Consider the following 24,104-nt stretch of genomic DNA (forward strand, 5'->3'; position numbering starts at 1 on the left):
AACTTGCCATGCAGCCATCTACACATCACTTATACCTCATTCTGCTCCAATCTCCAACTTTTGTTTTCTCTCTCAATACACCCTGAAATCTTACAGTTGTTACAAATTCTTACAGCCTTATTGTAGCACTACTATATTTTATAGGACACATTTTGAAAAAGAACAGCTGGCAGAGTTATTTGGATACGTCACTGCCTTGCCAATTTCTGGAAGAAGGCCAGAATTTTCTCTCTCACATGAAAGGAAATTGATTAGGATGTGCTGGAATAACCTTGGAACCTCCAAAGCTTAGGCTTGAAATGAACTGGAAGCTGCAGGAACTCCTGTAGGAGTGTTGTGTGACCAAGAAAGAGCCCCTTTTCAAAATTTATACTTGTCAAAATGCCGTCTCGAGAAACATTTTTATAGTCAAACGAGACCAAACTCGAGGCATTTCAGAACTGCAGGAAGTATGTCTGAAGGAGCCAAACTGATGCTTTAAAACTAAAGAACATGCATGGTGGTGCTGGCATTCTGCAGTGGGGGTGTGCTAATGCATGAAGTAAGGCTTTACCTCTGAATTCTCAAGCGTCACTTCAAATCACTCAGTGGACAGCAAGATTCTGGGATTATCTGTATCAAACATTTTGAGCTGTGCTTTAAAGCTTGGTCTGACAGCGGACGTTGAGCACATCAAGCAAGGTTTACATTCACCCACATAAACTCAGATAAAAGCACTCAGTAAAATAATGTAAGTAGTTCTGGTCACATGACACGCATATGTAAGTTGTGTTGTGTAAGTTGACTCTCATTTGCTCTATGGGTGGAATTTCTGTTCTGTGTCCAGGAGATGTTTGTCACTATCATGCAATGTTGTCCTATACAGATACACAGAAACTCAGTGTGGAGTGTGGAAAGAAGAGAGCCGGCAGAAATAAATGACTTTGTCAGCTGGATGCTCTTAATCAGGCCATGTATCATTGATCTCTGCATGACCCAGAACATTACTTCCCATCTACTACTTTCATCTCAGTCAACTTATTTTTGCTTAGTTGGCATCCATGTTTGACTATCTGCAGAATGAAGTAGGTTTTTAAATGTTACAAGAGCATTTTCAAGCTAACAACAGAAAGACAGTTTGAAGAGAAACCGATTAACAAAATTTTGGTTATGAATAATCTGACCTGTCTCAAACAATAGACTAATACGTTACCAATGGAAATTAGCTAGTTGCTGCATTACAACATTTCTCTTCTTGGTCCCCAGTTGGAAATTGATTCAGAAAGTCCTCTGCATAACTGACATGATGAAATGGTTTCCACTGGTTGTTGAATGCTTTCAGGGATGCCCTTTCAGACTTTATGGCCACCATGGCTTGTGTTTTGACTGAAAGTTGGGTGACCACTTCCTCCACCAGCATGTCAATGGCTTTCTTGCTAGCATCTGCTACAGCTAGTTTAAAAAGCCTAGCAAGTTCTTCGTTGTCGACAGAGCGGATATTAAGCTGTTCTTTTGCTTGTTTGGCAGAACATTTCTTTGAAGATGCAGCTATCATTTTCTACTAAACAAAAAACGTCGACCTAAAGACCAGATACGTATGTGGTAAAACAAACAAACAAACAAAAAAAAAAAACACAATGTATTTAAAGAAAATCTGTGGAGCTATGATGACAAACTGCATCCCTCGCCGCGGTCATGTCATTTGATAATTTTTTTTCTGATTTCAAGCCTGAATTAAATTTTATGAGAATACATTTGTGAGACACTGCTTTCATTGTTTTTTATATATATATTAAAAAAGAGATTATATAAGTCTATAAAGTATTTCTGTCAAATTAGTGAGTTGCAGAATAAATTTGTGAGATCTCCTTTTAAGAAGATGCCTCATACTTCTTGGGAAGATGGCACTTCTTCACTGGAGGTGGATTTGGTTTCTTTTAGATAATTTCATTGTCTTTTTCCCATCTTAATGTCTCTCTATCAGCAGTTTGTTTCATCTCAGATACTTTTCTCAACAGGAAACAGAACTCCCCCTCAACCCCATTAGGGACCAGTGTCCAATTACATTCATCTGTGTGTATGTGTGTGTGTCTGCGCCTGCACATAGTGTATCTTGCTGTAGCTCAGATCTTGCTGAGTAAGGACAGAGACTAAAAGAAAAAAAAGGTTCATTTGCACACCCAAACACACATGAATGAGTTTTCCCACACCACTGCACACACAGAAGGCAGGTTTCGTATTACAGTCGTGCAGCATTTTCAGGATGATCAGTCAGTGATGTCACTGAACAAATGAATGAGGGGAGAGACGAGCAATCTCCATGATCACTTTCACTTCTAGCCTGTCCTTTGTCTAGAAATGAACAGATTTCAGAATTGAAAACAAATAACTTATATGCTGCTGGTTTAACAGATGCACAAAAGGGAATGAAGAAGAGAGTATCAGAGATCATCAAACGGTTTTATTGACAAATTCCTCACAAATTGTGTTTTAGTTACAAAAACTGATTGACACACCGCTATGATGCTTGTTTTCTACCTGAAAGTATTCCTTTGTGGAAACAATCTTAGTTTAACTTTCAAGTGCCTGACAGGCCCAGCCTGCTCAGAGTCGGACCAAAGTCAAACTGTTAACGAGCGGTTAAGTGATTTTCAGATGTTAATTTTCACACAGACCTTTTATGGTCCAAAAGACACACCAACTCGAGAAAAAGAACAAAAAACAAACAAACAAACAAAAAAAAACAGAAGGCATCAGTGGACCAAAATTCAGACCAATCACACAACAGCGTTGGAAAGAGAGGGGACGAAAAGTTCACCCCTGGGGTTGTGATAAAAAGGGGGAGACAATGTGAGGCTGAGGATACAATTAGGCAATTTTCGTCACGCAGCTGCAACAATCTGAGCCAAATTTAGCGGTTCGGTTCAACCATGCAGAACCCTTTAGACTGAATGCCTTCGGTCTATTGTACTGCTCTGTCTCAATGCAGTTGCCAACAGTTGGATCTTCTGGCTATCTGGTTCTTGTCCACAGGAACAACAAAGACCTAAAAAGGCCGCCTGCAGCTCGAATGCATCCATCACTGCTGGGGTCCAGAAACAGGCAGTGGTGGACGGTAACTGAGTACATTCACTTCTACTTCAGGATTTTTTTAAATATTTTTTTTTAATTAATCTTTACTTTGCTTGAGTCTTTATTGTTTGGGAAACTTATAACTTAACCTCTATTTGAAAGAGAAATATTTTACTTTGGACTAATATAGCAATGTATTGATATTAGAAAAATATCATTTGTACTTTTAAATACCTGAGTAGTTTTTAAATGCACCTTCAAATACTTAAGCATTTTCAAAAGTCAATATTATGGCACTTTAAGTTGAGTAAACCTTTGACAGAGCAAACTTGTAGTTGAGTAAGATTTGACCATCAATACTTTGTCCAAACAGGTTCCTTGATCCCTCCAATGCTACTTCATCCACATCACCACCAGGGCCAGGATTTTGCTGCTGCATCAAAACATATATAAATTGTTTATTTATATACTGATGATGTTCAGCATGTAAGTCAAAGTTTTATTAATACAATGAAGCTAGTTTGCCAAAAATGACTTCACACTATGAACATAAGTTCTTACATTTGGAAATTTTGATGAATCAGTTCTGTTTTAATTAAATTAGATTTTTTTTTAAGCATTCCTCCTCTGCATCTTGACTTGATTCCAGAACTTGTTTAAGTCCAACTTCTGCCCAGTCATGGTAAAGCAGAGTTAAGTGAATTGAGCTGAATTCAGTGATGAAAGAGGGAGGAGTTGGAGACGGGAAAGGAGGAGGGCTGACTGGAGATAATGTGTGTGTGTGAAAGAGAGACACAGACTGCATGCAGCTCTCAGTCATTCATCTCTTAGAAAGAGGAGAGGAAACTACAACAGAAAGACAGGGAGAGCTTTCATAAATAACAAAGAATACATTTGTTTTTTTACCTAGCAATCCTGACTCGTATCTCCTCTCATTCAGACTCTAAAAGCAGATTTTTTTTTTTTTTTTTGCAATCAAGTTTTCACACTGCAAGTTCTGCTCCTGTGTGGAGATATTTCTGATTCACTCTCAGGCATCTGAAGACTCATTTCCTGCTCTGAGAACTGCAGACAAAATATACCAAAGCCATATATGTGCCTGTTTGTTTGACACGATTCCAGCATCAGGAGCAGCCATTCCAAAGTGAATCTCTGTTGAGCAAGGACAGAGAGGGGCTGGGGGGAAGAGAGGGGGTACTCGTTTTTATGCAGTTTATGCAAAAGGACTAGTTGGCTTATTTTTGGAAGGTGAAGAGCGGGGTGACCTGGAGAGGAAGCGCCTGGGAACAGAAACACTCCGAGAAGGAAGAGGAGGAAAAGGAGAAGAGTGGTTCTGACTGAGAAAGAGCATCCTCCCAGCCCAGAAACAGATACTGACAAGACCACAACACCAGGTTTATCTTTATGTGTTTTAACAAAAAGAAACTGTAGGGATTCTGCACGCTCACATCCGGGACGCACCGGCACACCACTGCAGAATGGATCTCCCTCCAATCAGAGGTAAGCATAAACTCATCCTGTTGCCATTCGATCTCATCATGATCTATTGGTGATTTGCCTGACCTTGAAGTGAAAGAATTGTTTCAAGATTCTCGAGAAAATTCAGAGCTACTCAAACTCCCTGTTGTAACTCTGTGGAAGCAGAGTTTGCATCCTAAAATTTACTCTGTTTAAAGTTTGTTTGTACTTAAGAATCAGTGTAAGTTTTAAAATTTCAGTAACTAAAATAACAATCTCTCAGGAATAATTGTTTAAATCTGCAACACTTAAAAAACCAAGGTGACCTAACTACATGTAAGTCCTGTCGTTTTATCTGTTAATTAACAACCAGCTGCATTACACGGTAATTTAACACCCTGCTCATGTTTGTGTCGATCCCTGAGAATAAGAACCTTCTAAATTCTCCTTCTCCTGAATATATTTTATCATGGAACAGAACATACAAATTCTGCAAATGCTGCTCTAAAGTCTCATTAATCAACATCTGAAAGAAAAACAGCTTAATGACTTGAAATTTATCAGGGAAACAACAATACTGGTGAGAAAAAATACAAATGCAAATAGTTGTAGAGCATTGTTAACACTGTAAAAAACATTTTTTGTACATATTTTAGGAGTCTTATTAAAATAATAAAATAACACTTTTCAACATGCAGACCTACAAATATACAGCATAAAACTGCCAGTAGACAACGTTTCACAATCAGTAACAAGAAGGTTTCATCAGCAGGAAATGTTTCTGCTCATCTTGAAATTTAACTGTTGCATCACATAAGAAGTTGGTAATTAGCAATAGGAAATTGTCTTTATTTTTAAATAAATATGGTTAACCTTGTGGTGCATCTATTTCATCACTTTAGTATAACCCCGTAAAATGCCTAGATAAGTTTTTACTCAGCAGCTTTGGGATGAAGTTAAGGTAACTTTATTCCAGCTGTTCCACTTCTAAAACCAATTCTTAGCTCCAGAGCAGTTTACATGTAAATGCATTGGGGACATACGAGGCCGGGATTGATCGTCCTCAAGGTCGGATGTGGAACGTCAATACCCATCTGCGTTGGGTTGGGACTGGAGGGGCGGGTGGATGAGAAAATGATGGGATGGACTGATGGGAAGAACGGAAAAAAGGAAATGAACCGGATGCAGGGAGGGAGGAATGGGCGGGCATTGGGAAGAAGTGTTCACCATAGTTGGACAAATGGACAGATGTTCAGTAGAAGAATTTATCCACAAAGAATGAAGGGTGGAAAGAAAGGAGCGGAGATACGAAGCAAATATTTTCTTAATTTATTCAACAATAAAACAGCTAAAGGATGGCAACATTTCATTCAGCAAGTATCGAACATCAATCTTTGGGGAAGACATAAAAAAGAAAGATGTGCTTGAGAAAAAGTCAAAAAGCCACATCTCACTTTATTCTAGTAAAAACTGCACTGGAAGGAAAAATAATATTGGATCTCCTGCTGATTTCTTAAAGTCTCCTCATTTAAGCAGAGACCAGATTAAAAAATAATAATAAAATAAAAAAAAAAAACTTGAGAAAGAAATTAACAACATTCAAGTTAAAACATGGTTTGCAAGTCATTGTGTGAAATAAGTATTTGATCTCATTGCAGCATTATTTAGAAATTGTTGGAGAAAGAGATAAAAGTACTGAGATATTTCACCAGGTTTTAGTGGTTTGCAGGATTGATTCTGACCCACTGCTGTTAACAGAAACTATCTAAATCCTTAAGATTTCTTTGCTGTTTGGTTGCAGATTTTCTCCATAAATTTTTCTTTTCCATCTTGAAAGACTCATTCATCCATGATGTTAGATTTTTCATCCTAAATGAAAATAGTTCCTCAATGCTTATTTTAGCCCCTTCCAGTCTGTATGTCTACCATGACTTTAATCATCACTTGATTTCTCTTTCTTACCCATTCTGATGGTCAATTTGAACTTTTAGTAAACCAAAATGACTGAAGAGCTAGCTAGCATTACCTTTGCTAACATGTTATAATGTAACTTAATTCCAATAATGAGTTTGGAACGCTAAATGGGGAAAACATTAGCATTTTGTGGTTTACTTCACACCTACAGTATATGCATATTTTAACTTATCAAATGACAAAATGACAGTTAAAATGAGCAAAGGGCTGGCTAGTCTTCCCTTAGCTAACATGTTATGCTAGCTGTATCGTACTGCCATTAAATGATCGCTTAAAAGTTGTAACTGAATTGGGTTTGACATTCCTCCCAGCCCTCTGGTGTTCCAGTTGCATGTTAAAAAACCAGAGAGAATTGGAAACTGTTGTTGTAATAACAATAAACTAAAAAAAAGACAATTGAATTATGTTTCTGTTCACTTTAGGCTTTCGGAAGCTGAAGCAATACTTTTACAAACAAATATTGCACGGTACTGTGTGACTAATTTATGAAGACACAAACTGAGGTGAAAATGAACATTGAATTTGTGCAGCCAATCGTTTCATCTGTGAAAACCAACCTTTTGCTTAAAGTCTGGTTCCTTTTTCATGATCTTACAACATTCAAACTAAACATATTATTGGTTACGTAGCATATGTCTCTGGTTGTTTGTTCCTCAGAGGATTTTAGAATTAAAGACCAGCTATGCCTCACTTTTTTCTTCTTTTTTGATTGTATGGCAATATCATAGTAAGCTAGAGTGAATTAGAACTAGATATCAACTGTCTCATCTGGTTAAATAAATGTAAATAAAATGAAAATTTAACTTATTTGAATATGTAAACAACTGGCTCATATAGTCTCTACTTGTTTCATGTTCATAATTTTAAACATACTTGGTTCCCTCATTCTCTGGCTCTTCTCACTTCCTCATTTCCTCCTTCCCCTGCCTGGACTTTCTGGTCTGCAGTGTCTATTTCAGTCTTTCCGCTGGGGTCAGATTCGGCACATCCGGTATCTCGTCCAGTTTATTGTCATTGAATTCTGCTGAGCTCCCAGAGGGCGTTGGAAGGAAGGCCCCTGGGTCTTAGTGCCAGACTTGTCCTTCAAGGGAAAATCATAGAACCAGAAAAATCTGAAGTGATGACATTAAAAGATTTGACCTGGTGAATTCTGCTGGTTTGAAACACTTGGGGTATTTGTACATAAAGATGAACAAAAATGTTTTCTATGTTAGACTATAAGACAACTAACAAGACATTTGGCGGTAGTAAAATATGCATTGCCACTCTTGAAAAACACTGCAGTTCATAAAATTTAATTCATTTCCTCTTGATAACTTGGCAACTGGAGGCACAACAGGATAAAAAGGCCAAAAGAGTTAAGGGAAAGGTCAGCAGGACTGAATGGGTGAAAAGCAGTTGAAAGAGTGAGTGGAAGGAGGAGGAAAAGAAAATGGGAAAAGAGAGGAGAGGGAAGGGCAACCCCTCCTCATTCCAAACTGTGCTGTTGGTTTGAAAATAGCTTGAAACCATGATGTCATCTGACGGCAAAAGATGATTAACATCGGTGAAGTTCAGCAGGTTAAGTTCAGCGACAGTCAGGAAGTCAGACAAGGGGTCCGCTGATAAGTTTTTCACCCCTTTTGCTGTAGAGAAGTGCAATTTTTACTCAGCATCTCTTTTCATGAAAATTGAGACAGCAGATGATTCATTTAGTAAATGTTGGATGCATTTACTTTTTTTTATTTAATATTGATATTCATATTTGAAGAACTTTACTAAATTGTGTACAATATTTTTTATTGTATGCAATTTGTCAGCTGTATGAATGATGCCCAAGATTAAGATTTGGGCATTTTAAGGCCTTCATAATGCATTGATCAACAGAAATTTAAAATTTAAAATGTATAAAGTGCTTATTTGTATGCAAATCCAAAAACACTGCTTTAATTTAGAAAAAGTGACTTAGTTGTATGGGACACTGTTTTCTGCTTTGGGCAGCTACATTAGCAGTAAACATGTGTGTGTCATTGTCTACTATATATACAATCTAGTATATTTAACCTGGAGTTCTACACTGAAAAAATACAACATATTAGTGGTTTTGGTCTAGTTTCCAGTCTGAATATCACAGTACACTTCAAATGACATAAAATTAACTTACAAGTAACTTTTCATTAAGATATAAGAGGTTGTTTTAAATTCATAATTCCTTAATATTGATGAAAAAGAATTAGTTCTTCTGGCAGATTATTTCCCTTATAACAATATGTTTCTCTTGTTTCAAGGTAAATAACCTTCCAATGGAACAGAAACTTATTTATCAATATTAAATAATTATTGACATAAAACAAGCTCTAATATCTTGCTGAAAAGTTACTTGTAAGTTAATTTTATGTCATTTGAAGTGTACCAAGAAATTTGGACTAGAAACTAGACCAATAAAACTTGCTAAGATTTTGTGTAATGATTGCATAATTTGTTGTGACTTTGATATTAGTGTACAAATTAATAATATTTTAAAGGACTGCAGTATCCTTTCAGTAAAGGATACAGTAAAGGACTGTATCCTTTCTTTCAGTTGTCATGGATACACACTTTGCATGCTAATGAGACATTCAGCCCGTTGGATGGAGCTTATTGTAGAATTCACCCATAACTCAGACAGTTGATAGTGACAGTCATTCAAATCAAAGCAGGAGGTCTCTAAAGCCTTACATTGGCATCCTGATTATGGGATGTTCCATTTGTAATGCTTTGCTCTGGGGTGTTTGAGTTTGCACAATGTTTCAAACAAGAACATATGCATGTACAAGCAACTAAACAATTTAATTACACTGTAGTTGCTTTAATAGACTTGTGTAGTCTGTATTTTTCTGAGTTCATGATAGACTTTATTTGTGCTATTCTGTTTAAATTCAAATTAGTGGTGATTTGACTTGCAGGAGGAGCTCAGTTTGATTCATTTGAAGGTTTTTGTAAACCTTCAATTGAATTTTTGAAATTTTGATTTTTTTGTTGTTTTGTTTTTTAGAATCGGAAAGAGAGTCTCTTTCCAATTGAAGTTAGGACTCTGGCTACACTACTCAAAAATGCTAATATCACTTCCAAGAAGGATAAACATATTGATAAAAGATAGAAAATATGATCATGATATGATAGAAATATATCATATTATGTCTGATAGGACTTATGTGCTGACTTGTTTATCATATTTGAAAAAGCTTTAAAAAAACAATGTAAATTTAATCTGTAAACCAAAATCGGTATAAAGCCAATGAAGGGAGAACAGAACTAGAGTGATATGATTAAGACTGCAAAAAATATCACCATTTATGTTTATGGAAAGATTACCATCAGAAAAGTAATTGGTAACAATATTACACAATGCAAAAAACTTGACACAAACATTTTGAGGCTTGTAAAGGAAGGATTATGGTAACTAACACTACGCCCTGATGAAACCCATGGGAGAGCTGCTGCAGCTGAAAAACGTAATTATCAGTGTAAAACAGAGAAGCCCTGTCAGTCTAAGCCATAATACAGGATAGTATGAACTGTAGTCTTGAAGACAGAAATTAAACACCAAAATAAAATAACTGTAAGTTACACACCATTAAAAGAATAAGTGCCAGGCTGCAGTTTCCACATATGAAAGAATAACTGTAATAAAAATAATAATTGTAATAATAAATTACAGTTCAAATAAAAGACAAAAAATCTAATTTCTTGGATGGGTGTCATACATGTATGTGTTTAAAATACATATGCCACACTGAATAGTGATTAGAAATTTGATGTGTTGAATAATTATGTTGCAGCAAAGACAGACATGGTGTTTTCGTTGCAAGAAGTGATGGAAAAGAGTGTGTGTGAGTGTGTCCCAGGGTAGAGGCTCAGTCATTACTGATACTCCCCCAGAGCGCCTTCCTCAGGTTACTGCTGACAGCTTCTGAAAACATCAGCTCTCCCTCTTTCACAGTTTTCCCTCTTAGTTTCCACTGCTACAGTGCCGTTTATTTAAATTTATTCTATGTTGTATGCAGGAATTTCATCCGTTTCTGTTTGATCCTATGATGACTTGATGCCAAACCTGACCATGGTCAAAGTGCAAGTCAGAAAATCACCTAAGTGGAAGCTCAGCACGGTCCAGATCTATGTCCAAAAAAGAGTATTTGGTAGTTGGCATAGCGCCAACTACCAAGTAGCCATAGCGACGTAATATCACAAATGGAGGTTTTTCAGTACAATGCCAGAGGTTTGCTTGGAGAACTCAAATGTTTTTTAGGTCAGAATTCCAATGTCAGGAGGCGTTCTTGTTGTGTTATCAAATGGAAATTCAGACTGAAACTCAAACTCAAACTGACCATGGCGTCAGTGATTTTAATCTAGTATTACTAGTATTTGGTAACTGACATGTAGCGACAACCTAATAACAGGTTTCTATCAGTATTTTAACCGTTCAAATTCCATAACAATTTTACTTACAGATGTTAGACAACACAATGTGGATCTAATTTAACAGGATACACAACACCACCTTTTATTTTTTGAAAATTATTTCAGAATCTAGTTCAGCTGAATTTGCAACTTTCATCTTTAACCCAATCTCAAGTTTACTTTAGTGTTTTAGATATTTAATTAGAGCAGATCAAGTAAGAATAAATAAAGTACTTTCAAATTCCTCACAAGTCTGTAATTTATTATGAGAAGGTGTAAATACAAAAAGCAACAAAATTAAAAAGCAAAATATACATTTCAGGTGTTCTGTTAATTGTGATGATTTTAGCTTGAAGATAATTATAAATAAAAATCATACCTTTCCACAGAAAATAAGAATACTAAAGAAACGTTAAGTCATGGCCATGTTGTTGGGAAGGCTGCTGAGTTGACACTTGTCCATCAGACTGTAAATGACAGTCACCAACTTGATGCTACCACAGTGGTTTCCAAGAATATCCATGGAAAATTGAGTGAAAGGAAAAAGTGTGTGTTAATGTGAATATCTGGGTGAACATACAGCAGCAAACACCTTTTACAAGTCTCACCCATCATGTTCTTTTTTTCCTTGTTCATGAATCCAACACAGTATCCATTCCAACCCCCTAACTGCAACTGAAAGGACAATGTGTAGTTGGAATAGATCCAAATAAAAACTGTTGTGCATGCCTGAACCAACAATTTCTGTAATGCCACTTCAGTGGCGTTACACATGCACTGCTGTGTGATTAGTTAGCAGGTTGCCACCTGCTGCTTACAAGTAACAAATTTTAGCAGTTTACTTTTGTAGTGTCTATAAGTTACAAGCAGCAAAAACAAAATATTGCCATACCGTGTACTAAGGTCAAACATTATAATTTTTTTTTTCACTTTCGATATTGGTTATATGTTTAAACAAAGCCGTCGTTTAAGTGACTGCTGCAGATTGTATCCCACACCCTTTTACTGGAAGATGTCTCCATGGAAACCGTGTTTTGGGAAGCCAGCTTTCCAGAATCCTCAGACAATAACAAACATGTGACTCATAAAAAACACACACAGACACACACACATATCCTTCAGCTCCACTTGTAATGTGAGAGGGGGATGCTCCCTGCCCCACCCTCCTACTTCCTTTAACACACATACCCCTGTACTTCAGTTGGTCTGAGGACATTGTATTGACTTTGATTCATTTTAGTAAATGCATTTATGCCTAACCTTAACCAACCGTTAAGACACACACACACGCACACACACGCGCACACACACACACATGCAGACACGTCAACTCTTCTCCCAGCTGCTATGGACAGAGGACTGATAACAGACCTCCAAGCAGCTCCAGCCAAAACAACAGTAACACTCAGCATAATCATATTTAAGCACAATCAAGGAACTATGTTAACTTCAATTATTATGAAAATTCAAGCTATATCAAACATAACTTCACAGAAATTTGACTTCACAATTTGATCTCTTGAAATTGGTCTCTGTCTCTTTCAGATGTTCCTACTCTTTCTGAAGCTCTGGCTTCCTCAGGTTATCACAACAAGATTTCTGAGGCCATTTACAACTATTCTTATTATGAGTGTTGGACTGAGAAGTAGCTCAGATGTTTGCTAATTGTCGCTGCCACTAGTCTGGAGGATCTCAGAGGGGGAGTAATGGTCTTACCTGCGCTACAAATCTCTGCAGCACCTCTAAAGTGACTGTGGGGTGTTTTTTCTGATTAATGCTGTACCTGCCCGACCTGCCATTTCAGTAAGAACTCATTTCTTGCCAGGTTGGCAGTTGTCATTTTGGATTATGAATGGGACCGTGATCTGTGAGATGAATCCTGCTGTAAACGTCTCCAGATCTTCTAAACTGTCTTCCTTTATCTTTGTAATGCAGTTTCTTCTCTAACGTTTTGTAAAGACTTTAGTGAACCTTTGACCCCTTCACTGCCTCAGCAGTGCTGCTGTGGGTATTTAGCTCATGCCACAAATCACAATAGTAGTAGAAATTTATTTATTTATTTTTAGAATGTGCTCTACATCTGGCTAGCTTAGTGGTGAAAGTACCATTATTATTCGACAGGCTCCTTCACTGTCCAGTTTTACAACCCATTAGAAAACCCAGCTGAGACTTGATTTTACTTAACTTTTATTGGTATTGATTTGATATGTTTAACTGTGTCGTTTTATTGCATTTTGAATTGAGCCTCTTTTATTCATTATTATATGCTTAACTTTGTCACTTTATTTTTATGCTTTCTTTTATCTTATTTGTCACATATGTCCAGTACTTTGTTTCAGCTGTGGCTGGTGTTAAAGCAACTTATAAATACATGTCTGTTTTTCAGACTGACCAGATGTGGCAGCACATTCTGGATGATCAGAGTTTTGACTGCACAGGCTAGAAACCCAGTTAGGAGGGAATTTCACTAATACGCAAGAGCAGTAAAAGCGAAGAAGATGGATTAACAGTACTTCCCAGTAACTAATGGTGTCATCCAGAAGATGAAATATTGTCTTTTCTGCCTGGAAACAGATCTGCATAAAAGTCATAAGACTATCAAACATCAACAGTGTGTCGAGAAGCCAGAGGCCTCTTCAGATTTGGTGCAAGACTGACTGCTACCAGAGGCCCATCCATCCCAACAGCATCATCATCCATAATGACGTTTAGAATAATATGACATTTAGTTTCCTTTAGGTTAAAACTGTGTTTTGGACTGAACTGATTCAATAGTGCAAAAATGAACAAGTAAATAAAACTATAGTTGCTCAGAAAATGACCAGCGATGTTTGATTTCTTCTTTGCATTTAGAGATATTATTATTATTATTGTCGCCCCCTCCTGGCCTGACATGGTTATTTCAGCTATTTAAAAAAAACAAAAAAACAAATCAATCCTCTAATCAGTTTTTTTTTAAACGTAACAAAACAAGAAAACACTGAGTTAAGCAAAAAGTGTAAAACAAAATTGCAGAAGTGTAGCCCTCCCTTAGTCTAATATCCTGAGTGAAAAATTATATTGGAGCAGAAAGTCCTTCCCTCCAATTAGTTGAGCTTGAAAAGAATTAGGCTCTGCTGTGTTCAACCATCTCTCATGACTTCCGGGATCTGTGCCATGTTCAGGGTGGCATCAGTTGTAAGTAAATATGAGGTCATGAAAATGAACGACAGGCCTCTTCCCTTTTAACAATTAGATGGTCTGATAGGCGAGCAGAGTAGGAGTGAGCTGCAGCCACCGGTCTGTCTGATGAGATTAGTCACCAGGACCTCTCCTCTCAAACTAATTTGAAAAATGCATCTTCGTCTAACCAGCCCCATCCTTCCTTATCTGCTGCTTTATGGCTGGACCTGCGGAAGGAGGAAACCAAGGGGCTGACTGGTCACACTGAGTCAAAAAGAAACTGTAATGCCACAATTTGTTCTGTATATTTTTTAATACATAGGGGTAAATGGGGCTTTTTCAGTATTTTTTGTTACTCAGAAAGTGCTAATTAATCAGTGTACTTCTCTTTCCTGTGATGAACTGCTGTTCTTGGGTTTTATCCACCTACATTAGGTCCAAAAAGAAATAGAAAAAATAAATAACTCAATTTGGATAAAAGCATAAACATAATTCTGTCACTTTTGCACAACTTTTTCCAAAGTCCTTCTATTTCTTCTTGACTATGTGCCTTTAGCTTCAGGTGCCACATATATTTGGAGTCAAACATCATCCCCCTTCATGCCGATAACTTATAAAATATTTTTCCTGCCTCAAAAACAATACCAGGTTATATAGTATTGTTGTTGTTACTCTTTTAACCATCTTAACAATCTTCTGTTCAAAACACATTTCCATTTATCTTTTATAGGATGAGGCAGTGACCTCTTGACCTTGGAGATTTGCATGGACAGATATTTTACTGTGTGTTTATGCCTTGCTGCATGATTGTTGCAGATGGTGTGTCTTTTGCATTTTTGCAGCCACATATTGCCATTTTGTTCAAACCTATTTTAATTTGGATTAATTATAGCAATATATGACTATATTTACTCTCAAATCTAATTATCAAATAATTCGATTTAATTCCATATAATTTTCTGATTACTTTATACTAAGCCATGTTTCCTCAAAAATTATACTTGAGTATTTCTGTAAACAATCGGTAGTTACTAATCGACCAGCTGGTCTCCACCCACCTCTTATTACCGTTCTGTTATGAGACAACCAAACTTTCAAAAGTATAAACCAGCTCGTCTTAAACATATTTCGTCCTCTTTGTGCCTTTACAATTGCTGTTTTATGTCCAGTTTGATGTCCAAACCAAGTGAAACTTCTGAAGAGATTAACTCAACAAGTTGAGGAGGAATTTTTCATTTCTTTCTCTTTTTGTAACAGAAATCTGTAACACTACCAGGAAACCACACCCACCGAACCGTTTTTACATATTCAAACCACAGAAACCACATGTCTTCAGTTCCATGGACATTTATTGATGCCAAATGTTTGGGCTTTATTACCTGTGGTTTTCAGAGTTGCATCATTAAAAATAATCTTTGGTCATCAAAATACTAAAATTAACTGCATTAGGTTTTGACTTACACTTTTCCCCAAGTGATACTAAAACTACTCCTATGAAGGTAGAAACTTTAAATATACTTATATTTTTTATTTTTATTGAAAACACACTAATGTAAAGACTCAAATAGCATTAAAAAACTTTAGTTAATTCAAGAGAATGGAATGGAAGGATTTAGCCTCAGTCTGCAGATGGGAGTGATTTCCAGCAGCAGCACCAGCAGCAGCAGCAGCAGCAGCAGCAGCAGCACCAGCAGCAGCAGCAGCAGCAGCACCAGCAGCAGCAGCAGCAGCAGCACCAGCACCAGCAGCAGCTGTGTTTAACAGATGCTGAATTAGCGGGTCGCCTCTCTCTGCTTCTGGCAGACTAATAACTGTTAGTTTGAGAAGCAGAGATCCTCCACGGTCAGAGTGACACGGTGGATGATTGTTTGTAGCCTCTGCTGCCAAAATTAATTAACCAAATGTCCAAAAATCTCTGCTCCACAAATCAGTAACAAACTTCCAGAAAGTACCAGAACAGCTGAAACACTGAGTTCCTCCAAATCAAGGCTACAAACCTGTCTGTTTGGAGTTGTCTTTGGTTAGTTCTAAATGGAACACTGATCAACATGATCAGTGTTGATCAGTATCTATGATTTTGACGATGACAATTGACAAGATGTAATGCTTATTGCTTGTTTCATAACTGGTGACTGCATAACGTTTTTATGATGAAAAGCACTTTGAACTGCCTTGTTGCTGAAATGTGCTACACAAATAAACTTGGACTTGAAATGTTTTGACAACTTTTGATCATCTCAGATAACTCAAGCACCAACAACTGAAGCAGCTTTCTCTCTTCTTATGTGTATTTGCAGATATGTCTGATGTCCCTTGAGATTTGGGAGCCCCTTGCCCTGGCATCCGGCCCCGGTGCCACACTGCTGGCTCCCCAGGATGGAACACACTCATTCCCTGAGAAATGAGCAGGACTCAGTACTCTCACTTGACCAGATACGGACCATCCGGGCGAACAATGACTATGTGGACAGACCAGTGGCGTTGGAACCGGCATCCCAATCTGGATTTTACTATGCCCACGAGGACCGTATAGTATACAGCCATCACCCCCAGCCTTCTTCTTTCTCCTCTGCTCTGTCCCGCAGTCAAAGTCAGCAGCAGCATGCTCATCTGGCACACCTGAGCCGCTCCAGCACCGTAAGCTCCTCGATTTCTCGGACCAGTGCCACATCCGATCAGCGGCTTCTGGCAGGTTTGACGCCCTCTCACTCCGGATTCAGTTCAGTCATCCACTCTCAGCCTAAAGGGGAGCTTAAGTCCAACACTTCCTTTGGTAAAGGCCTGACAGACGAGGAAGCTGAACATTTGTTCATCTGTGAACGATGTGGCCGCTGCAAGTGTCAAGAATGCTGCAGCCCCCGCCGCCTGCCTTCATGCTGGGCCTGTGAACAACGTTGTCTTTGCTCTGCCGAGAGCACCGTGGAGTATGGTACATGCTTGTGTTGTGTGAAAGGCCTGTTCTATCACTGTTCTGCCCAAGATGACGAGGATAACTGCGCTGATCGGCCATGCTCCTGCTCTGCAGCCCATGCCTGCGCTCGCTGGAGCACCATGGCACTGCTGGCACTCTGTCTGCCCTGCCTCTGCTGCTACCCCCCTGCCAAGATGTGTCTTGCACTATGCCAGTGCATACATGACCGAGCAACACGGCCTGGCTGCAGGTGCAGCAACACCAACACAGTCTGCCGCAAAATTTCTGCCTCCAACCCTAACGCCGGTCACCCACCGCTACGAAGCAAAGACCTGGAAAAGTCACTATGACACGTTTAGAGTTGGGGGAGAAAATCAAACCAAAAAAAATGGTGACATTGTGGTCCACCTGCCTATAAATACCAACCTAACAAACCCAACGTCAAGTGTTGTTCTCCTAAAACACTTTGAATTTAGATCTCCAACTCAGGGGGGACCAAAGACCTACTGTGCCTGTTCATGTTGGAGACTTAATGCCTGAAAACAAGAGCTCTACCTTTAACCCAGACTCTCAGACAAGAACAACCTCTCTTTGCCTTCTGTCTTGTTATCTCAGCGTGATAAAATCTATTTATTTATTGTTAAACCTCCTTCCTCCCCACCCTTTGCAGAAGGTTCGAGTGGAGCACAGAGAGGAGTGACTGACCCGTGACGGTGTGTACAATCCTCGCCAACAGGAGTTCCGTTCTCCAGAAACAGAATTTCAGAGCAAGTACTGAAACTAATCCTGAAGTGATGTTCTGAGCACTTACTGCAATCTAAGGACAAAAAGGGAACAAATTAAATCTTTTTGCTACATTGATTGCTTGACTAGGGCTAAGCAAAGCATAAAGGCCATAAAGTGACTGTCTTCACAATCTGAAACCAAAAAATGGGACCATCCACTGTACTGACTAAGTGAATTTAAATGCTATTAAGCTCATTTGTAAAAGAAAAGCACTGTGAGGTGGATGGACAATGTTTTCCACCCAGAACTGAACTGGGGATTATTAAACCAGAGAGGATGCATCCATTGTGTCAAGGCAGCGTGCGAATGTGTTTGTGTGTCTCCTCCTACTGTACAACCTGTGTGTGTGTGTGTGTGTGTGTGTGTGTGCGTGTGCGTGTGTGTGTGTGTTGTTTTGTCAGCAGAAGAAGCCTCCCTTGTCTTTATTTTTAGCTGTGCTGCTTTAGTCAAGCTCCAGGAGTCTGGTCAGGTTTCCTCTTGAAGTCAGTCTGTCGCCAGCCTCACCCCACTGACCGAACTCCATCTTCCTTCTCCACTCCTCTTTTTCTTATCTATTTACTCATCCACCAATCAGGTAATACCTTGGTTTATGAGGGTTAGATTTGTTAATAAGCAAAATTACCACGAGAAGAGCTTGCCTTTTGATTGTTTGAAGTTTTCGGTCATAATGACATCTGATGAAGGCTCAACCCAGACAGATGGAAGAGAACTAAGACAATCCAACTAGAAAGTAGACACGAGGCATTTATATTGTATCTCCCTCCTGCCTCATCTGTCTTCCCTCTAAAGCTCAGTCGGCTAAAAGCCTCTAGTTCCAGGCCCACAGAGAGTTGATCAAACAGGCAATTAGCTTCCTGTTAGCTCTTAATGGGCCATAGAAGACTGGAGTGTGGGAGGGAGGGAGGAGGGTGGACAGGATGCAGGAGGAGTTGTGGTGTTTGGCAGATGGAGAGAGGGATGCTAAGAAGGGGAAAAAGAGGTGGTTGATGTTGCAATGAGGTCATCCTTTTTTATTTCAGGTTTCAAAGCAAGAGAAATGCAACAGACATTCTCAAAAAGGGAGCATCTAAGGCGAATGAGTACAACAGTCACACGAGTATGGGTGTGTATTTGTGTGAAGGGTTGGGCGTGTGCATATGTTTTACAGTGTGTGTGTGTAGGTTTAAGAATGAATACGTTTTAGCCTGTCTGTGCATGAATAAGCACAGACGTACACACTGACCTGATATGTTAAATATTACTTTGCTATATTTTTATATGTAATTGTGGACCTTCAGCTGTATAACTATTTTTATTCAGTGTTATTTTCAGACAGTAATATTGTTTTCCATTAAAGTGAGAAATTTCCTGTGTTCCTACACAATTGTGATCTTTTCTGAAACTTTTAGGGCAACTCTCACAAGCATGATGGGTTTTAGAAACAAGTCTAACACCCAGCTGACATGTGCAGTTAGCAACAAATGGGTTTTGCCTTGTGCACCTGGTCCCACAGTGAGCCACATCAGAAAAACCTTATGAAGGTCTGTGTCTCAAACAACTATTTTCATTGTGCACTGAGGTGTTTCATTATTTTTTTGCTCCTTTTGTAATTTTGTCTTAGGACAAAGGATGAAAATGAGCTATGCCAAGAATCATGGTAATGTTGACTAAGGTGCAGTGTCCGAAATGTCATGTCTGTTAGCAAACCAACTGCAGCCCTGGTACCTGAGCAGATAGCCTGACCAGCTAGCATAGGCCTGTTGTGTTAGTTAATAAAGACAGAAATGGTAAAAAGGGATATTATTCTGCACGATACGCACTTGAAAACTTCTGAGTATAATAAAAATAATAAGAAACACATATTCCAGCACTGTAATATTATTTTAGCAGCATTTGTTATTCATGTCTCTGTTATGAAGTGATACTGTCCAGTTTTTGCCTGAGAGTTGCCCTAGATTTTTCCATACATCACTGATCCTACACTGAAAGTTGAGTTTTGACTTATAAATGTTTTCCTCCTTTTTTTTTAAGTCACAATGTTGCAACTTTTTCTGCATTTACTATTGTCTCCGCCATAATTACTGCAAATAGTCCAAACAACATAATCAGATGCTCAGTAATCAAATCCCTAAGTGTTACGTCCACATCAATGAGGATACATATGAGGACCCATTTTTATATTCTAGACAGATAAAACCATGCTTTCTGAAAACAAAAAAGAAGTTCCTCATTGGAGCCATTTTTGATACTTTGCTGGTATATGCATGCAACTGTGAATGACTATGCTTCAAAAGCAGCAGAACAGCTTGGGTGCCTGATTTAAAAACACTGGCGTGTTCGGGTAAACATTTTTAAAATAACGTTTTTCAATTGCATCTTCATTGTTGTGGACTTGGGTGGATTCTGCACAGAATCTCTGCTTCAGTGGCTGAATGCCTGCAGTCAAACCTCGGTGCTTGTGAAGAGCATGTGAGGAACAACTGTTTCATTCTGGATACGCTTTAGCTTGAACTCTTTAGCTGTTTGGTTTGTTGTGTACAGAAACACACAGAGAGGGGAACTGTGGAGGAGAAGTCAAACTCAGCCAAACTCAGTTCCAGACAAACTTAGTTTAAATTAATAGTTTTTAAGTGTTCATATTTTATTGGCACATCCTGGCAAACTAATATTAATGTTCTGAATCATGAACTGAGTTTATGATTCTCCTAACTTTATTCCTGTTGATTTCCTGCATCTTTCCATCTTTTTTCTCATTTTCTTTTTTCACTTCTACCCCTTTCCTTCTTCTCCCTCTATCCTTCTCTTTTGCCCATTTTCCTTCTTCATCCTCCATTTCCTTCCTTCCTTTCTCTCTTTACTCCCTCTTTTCACTTTGCTTTTTCTTCCTCATTCTTCTGTCCCTCTTTCTGTCCTGTTTACATTGTAAAAAAAAAATCATCTCCAATTTTACCATATAAATACAGTAAAATTCTGGCAACCACAGCTGCTGATATTTTACCATAAATTAGATACGTTTCTTCATGTTTCTTTACAGTGCACTCTTTTATTCTTCGTCCTCTTTTTATTACTTCATATTCCTTGCTTCCTCACGTCTTAAATGTCTTCCTGTTTTTGCTTCTTGCAAGTATTATATTTTAATCCTGACCTCAATAGATACATTTTCTGTAAAATCATAAGAAACACTTTCAATTTGCAATTAAAAAAATGACGAAACATTGACTAAGAACTAATTTCAGTTGAAAGAGTTTTGATTGGCACGCATTGCTGCTCCTCATTCTCCTCAACTCCCCTGACCAGATGATTCTGTATGTGTCTGCATGAATTCAATCCTATGCATCGTCAGGAATCTGTCTGCTGCTAAATGTTTGAAGGCTCCCACAATAACCACTCCACTTCTGCTTGGGTCGTAGCAAGCATCGTTCCTGGTGCTAATTGGCATCTTGTAAGTTGTTAAAGAATCTAGGGAGAGTATATAGAACAAATATATAAAGAAATATATATATATATATATATATATATATATATATGCAATATGCATTTCACAGTTGGTTTCACTGCTGTTTTTGCTTCATCTATATATTTATTTGAATGGTTGCAACAATTGTGCTAACATTAACCATGTTGTATTTATTTTACAGCACTCAGTGAAAGCCAAGAGCACCAATGTTGTTGTTTGAGTTTCTTTGTTCCTCTCAGTGTGGTGTGGCTGCTGCTGCCCTCCTGGCAAAAGACAAACCAATAAAACAACAGTTTTCAAACGAACGCTGAGTTCATATGGTCTGATTTTATCATGCAGCTGTTCCATCTTACCAGTAATCAAGATGACAGTTTTATTCAAATGATGAGGCCAGACTAACTTCCATTCATCCTGTCTCATCTACAGTTGAGTCATCAACCGTCTCATGAACGTTCTGCAGGATTGCACTTGCAGGCAAGGCAAGGTTGACTGAGAACTGCAAGGCAAGGACCTGGCACACTGCAAAAACACAAAAAGCATTTTTCGTCTAGTTTCTAATGAAATAAAGCAAAACTAACTTACAAGTAACTTTTCAGGAAAATTTAGGAGCTTAAGCCAGTAATTTATTAATATTGATAAAAAAAAGTACTGGCTCCACTGGCAGATGATTTCACTTATAACATGAGAATATGTCTTGTTATAAGTGAAATCATCTGCTTGTGGAACTGCTACTTTTTATTAAAGAATTATTCATATAACACAAACTCCTGTATGTTGTGTTTGTTTTACCTAAATGAAGCCACTATAATTGTCATTAGCTGCTTCTCAAACGTCAGTCGGTGGCGGCAGACAGACACTCACAATGAGCCAGCTTCTGCTGAAAGTTTCTTCCTCTTTAAATGAGAGTTTCTTTTCTCACTGTTTCTACATTCTTGCTCAGTGTGAGGGATTGCTTCAGAGTCAGTGGCTGCTGTTTTCATATTCATACTTGGAGAAGTGCTGCAAGAAAATTAATCGGTGCAATCGATGGGGGATGTTATCATTTTGGAGTTAAATGTTAATCTGTGTTCTTTCAAATTGTAAAACACATTGAGATCAGGTTCTTTTGAAATGGCACGCTCTTAATTTGATAGGAAGTGTTCCAGTATCTGCCTGCTATCTGATAAGTCTCAAACATACTAATAAAAATAAAGTTGAAAACAGATTTGACTGCATTGAACCAATAAAAGTATATTGTAATTGCCAAATAATTACATAAAATATGAATTCCAAACATAACAATGTCTTATGAACTTCTTAATATCACATAAGATCTGTCCCTGCCAGTAGGCCTTTCTGTTCACCCTTAGAGCTCCACCCCTAAAAGTCCAAAGACAAGGTCATTTTTATTAAAAACAGAAAAATATAATTAAACACAATTACGTTGCAAAATCAGTTTTAAAGTTAGGTGGGTCATTAATAAAATTTTCATTATTAATGTATCAGTTTTACAATGTAAAGAGAAATGTTTGATGGGGCGTCATATTACACAAAGTAACAAGCCAAAAAATAACAGCGACCACGGCGTCAACAAGACAGTCCAATTTACTTTTTTTTCCTTGTTGCATACAAAACAAAATGCGGAGCAGGGGAAAGGATGAGGAGTACCAAAACAAAAATAGAGTACCAAAATTTAAATTGACATATTTTGACACTTAAATGCCTACAGTAAGTGTTGTGTTGCGTTCCAGCATCCATGTTGGCCTCAGATAACCCTTCATTCACAATCTGCGTTCCAACATTGTTTGATTTACAAATGGATCACTACTGGTGTCCATTAGTGGGTCTGATTTCCCTAAAGCTTCATTTGCTATGAAGATCCCGAACATGACCCATTCTGACCTCATGTCCCTAACCTGCAATCAAGTTAAACATCTCCTGAAACAGGGTGTGGATTCAGTGTGCTTGTGTTTTTGCTGGCGTTGTTGTGAACGTTAATATCATCTGCAGTTAAAATCCAACGGAGGAGTCAAACAACAGTTTGCTCCCCCATCCTGGTGCTTCACTCCCCTCAATGTACTCTGCTGGGCCCATAAATAAGTAATCATGGCTGGCTCAGACTAATGGCTTCCTAAAGAAGTGAATATAAATGGATGGGAGTTACAGAAACACAAAAAGAGACCTAGAAGAGATATATTTGAATGGGAACACACCAGAGTGTGTTGTGTTTTTTATGCAAATCTGTTCCCTTTTTATTACCTAAAATCAAAATACTTCTCAGCAGACTAAATGCATCTTTTCCTCTGCACCCGCCCCCAGCAACCTCAAACAAACCATGACGACACTCAACACACGGCCCTGCACATGCAGCTATACGTGAAATAGAAGTTAACACACACACTCTGCCGACCGTCTCTGTGTGTGAGCAATGAAAGTGTCATAAAGAACATCAATAATGCACGCTCGCCACAAGCTTTTACCAATAAACCCCATTTACCAGCTCACAATTCTGTGGTGCCATGTCTGGGGTGACATTCGGTCACAAACACAGAGATCAAGATCATTGCCGTATCGGGACTTGATCTGCACTTTGTCCTCAAATCAAATGGTAAAACAATACTTACAATTTTCCCTCCATCCCAACATTTTTCAGCACATATTCAAAGACAATTTGAGGAAGATGCAGAAAAACCAGTTGAACAGTCTCCATTACTGTCAAAGTTTCTATTACAGAATAGAAAAATTAGCATAAAATCCACAGCTGCATAATCATTTCTAAACCTACGTCAAAGAAACCTGAAACAAAAATCACCTGCCCATCAAGAGTCCATGCAGTTGTTAATCACTGACTCTCACAGGCAAGTGAAAGAAACCAGTTAAAGACGGATAAAGGACAGGAAGCTGCTGCATAAGCAAGGGCGTAGGAAC

The 24,104-nt window shown here is 38.3% G+C and overlaps 1 protein-coding gene across 1 annotated transcript; it reads left to right on the forward strand.

Annotated features, from left to right (window-relative positions):
• The first annotated feature begins 3,866 nt into the window (after positions 1-3,866).
• On the forward strand, positions 3,867-21,499 carry LOC103146106 (protein sprouty homolog 3). The gene is made up of 2 exons (XM_007563859.2): positions 3,867-4,551; positions 16,362-21,499. Exon 2 carries the CDS (start codon positions 16,441-16,443, stop codon positions 17,323-17,325), a length of 885 nt encoding a protein of 294 aa, XP_007563921.1. The 5' UTR covers positions 3,867-4,551; positions 16,362-16,440; the 3' UTR covers positions 17,326-21,499.
• The last annotated feature ends 2,605 nt before the right edge of the window (positions 21,500-24,104 follow it).

Source organism: Poecilia formosa, unplaced genomic scaffold (genome assembly GCF_000485575.1).
Source record: "Poecilia formosa unplaced genomic scaffold, Poecilia_formosa-5.1.2 Scaffold152, whole genome shotgun sequence".
Lineage (NCBI taxonomy): Eukaryota > Metazoa > Chordata > Actinopteri > Cyprinodontiformes > Poeciliidae > Poecilia > Poecilia formosa.

Excerpts from the sequence above, each read along its gene's own strand:
- LOC103146106 (XM_007563859.2), top strand. The coding sequence starts at position 16,441 with ATGGAACACACTCATTCCCTGAGAAATGAGCAGGACTCAGTACTCTCA.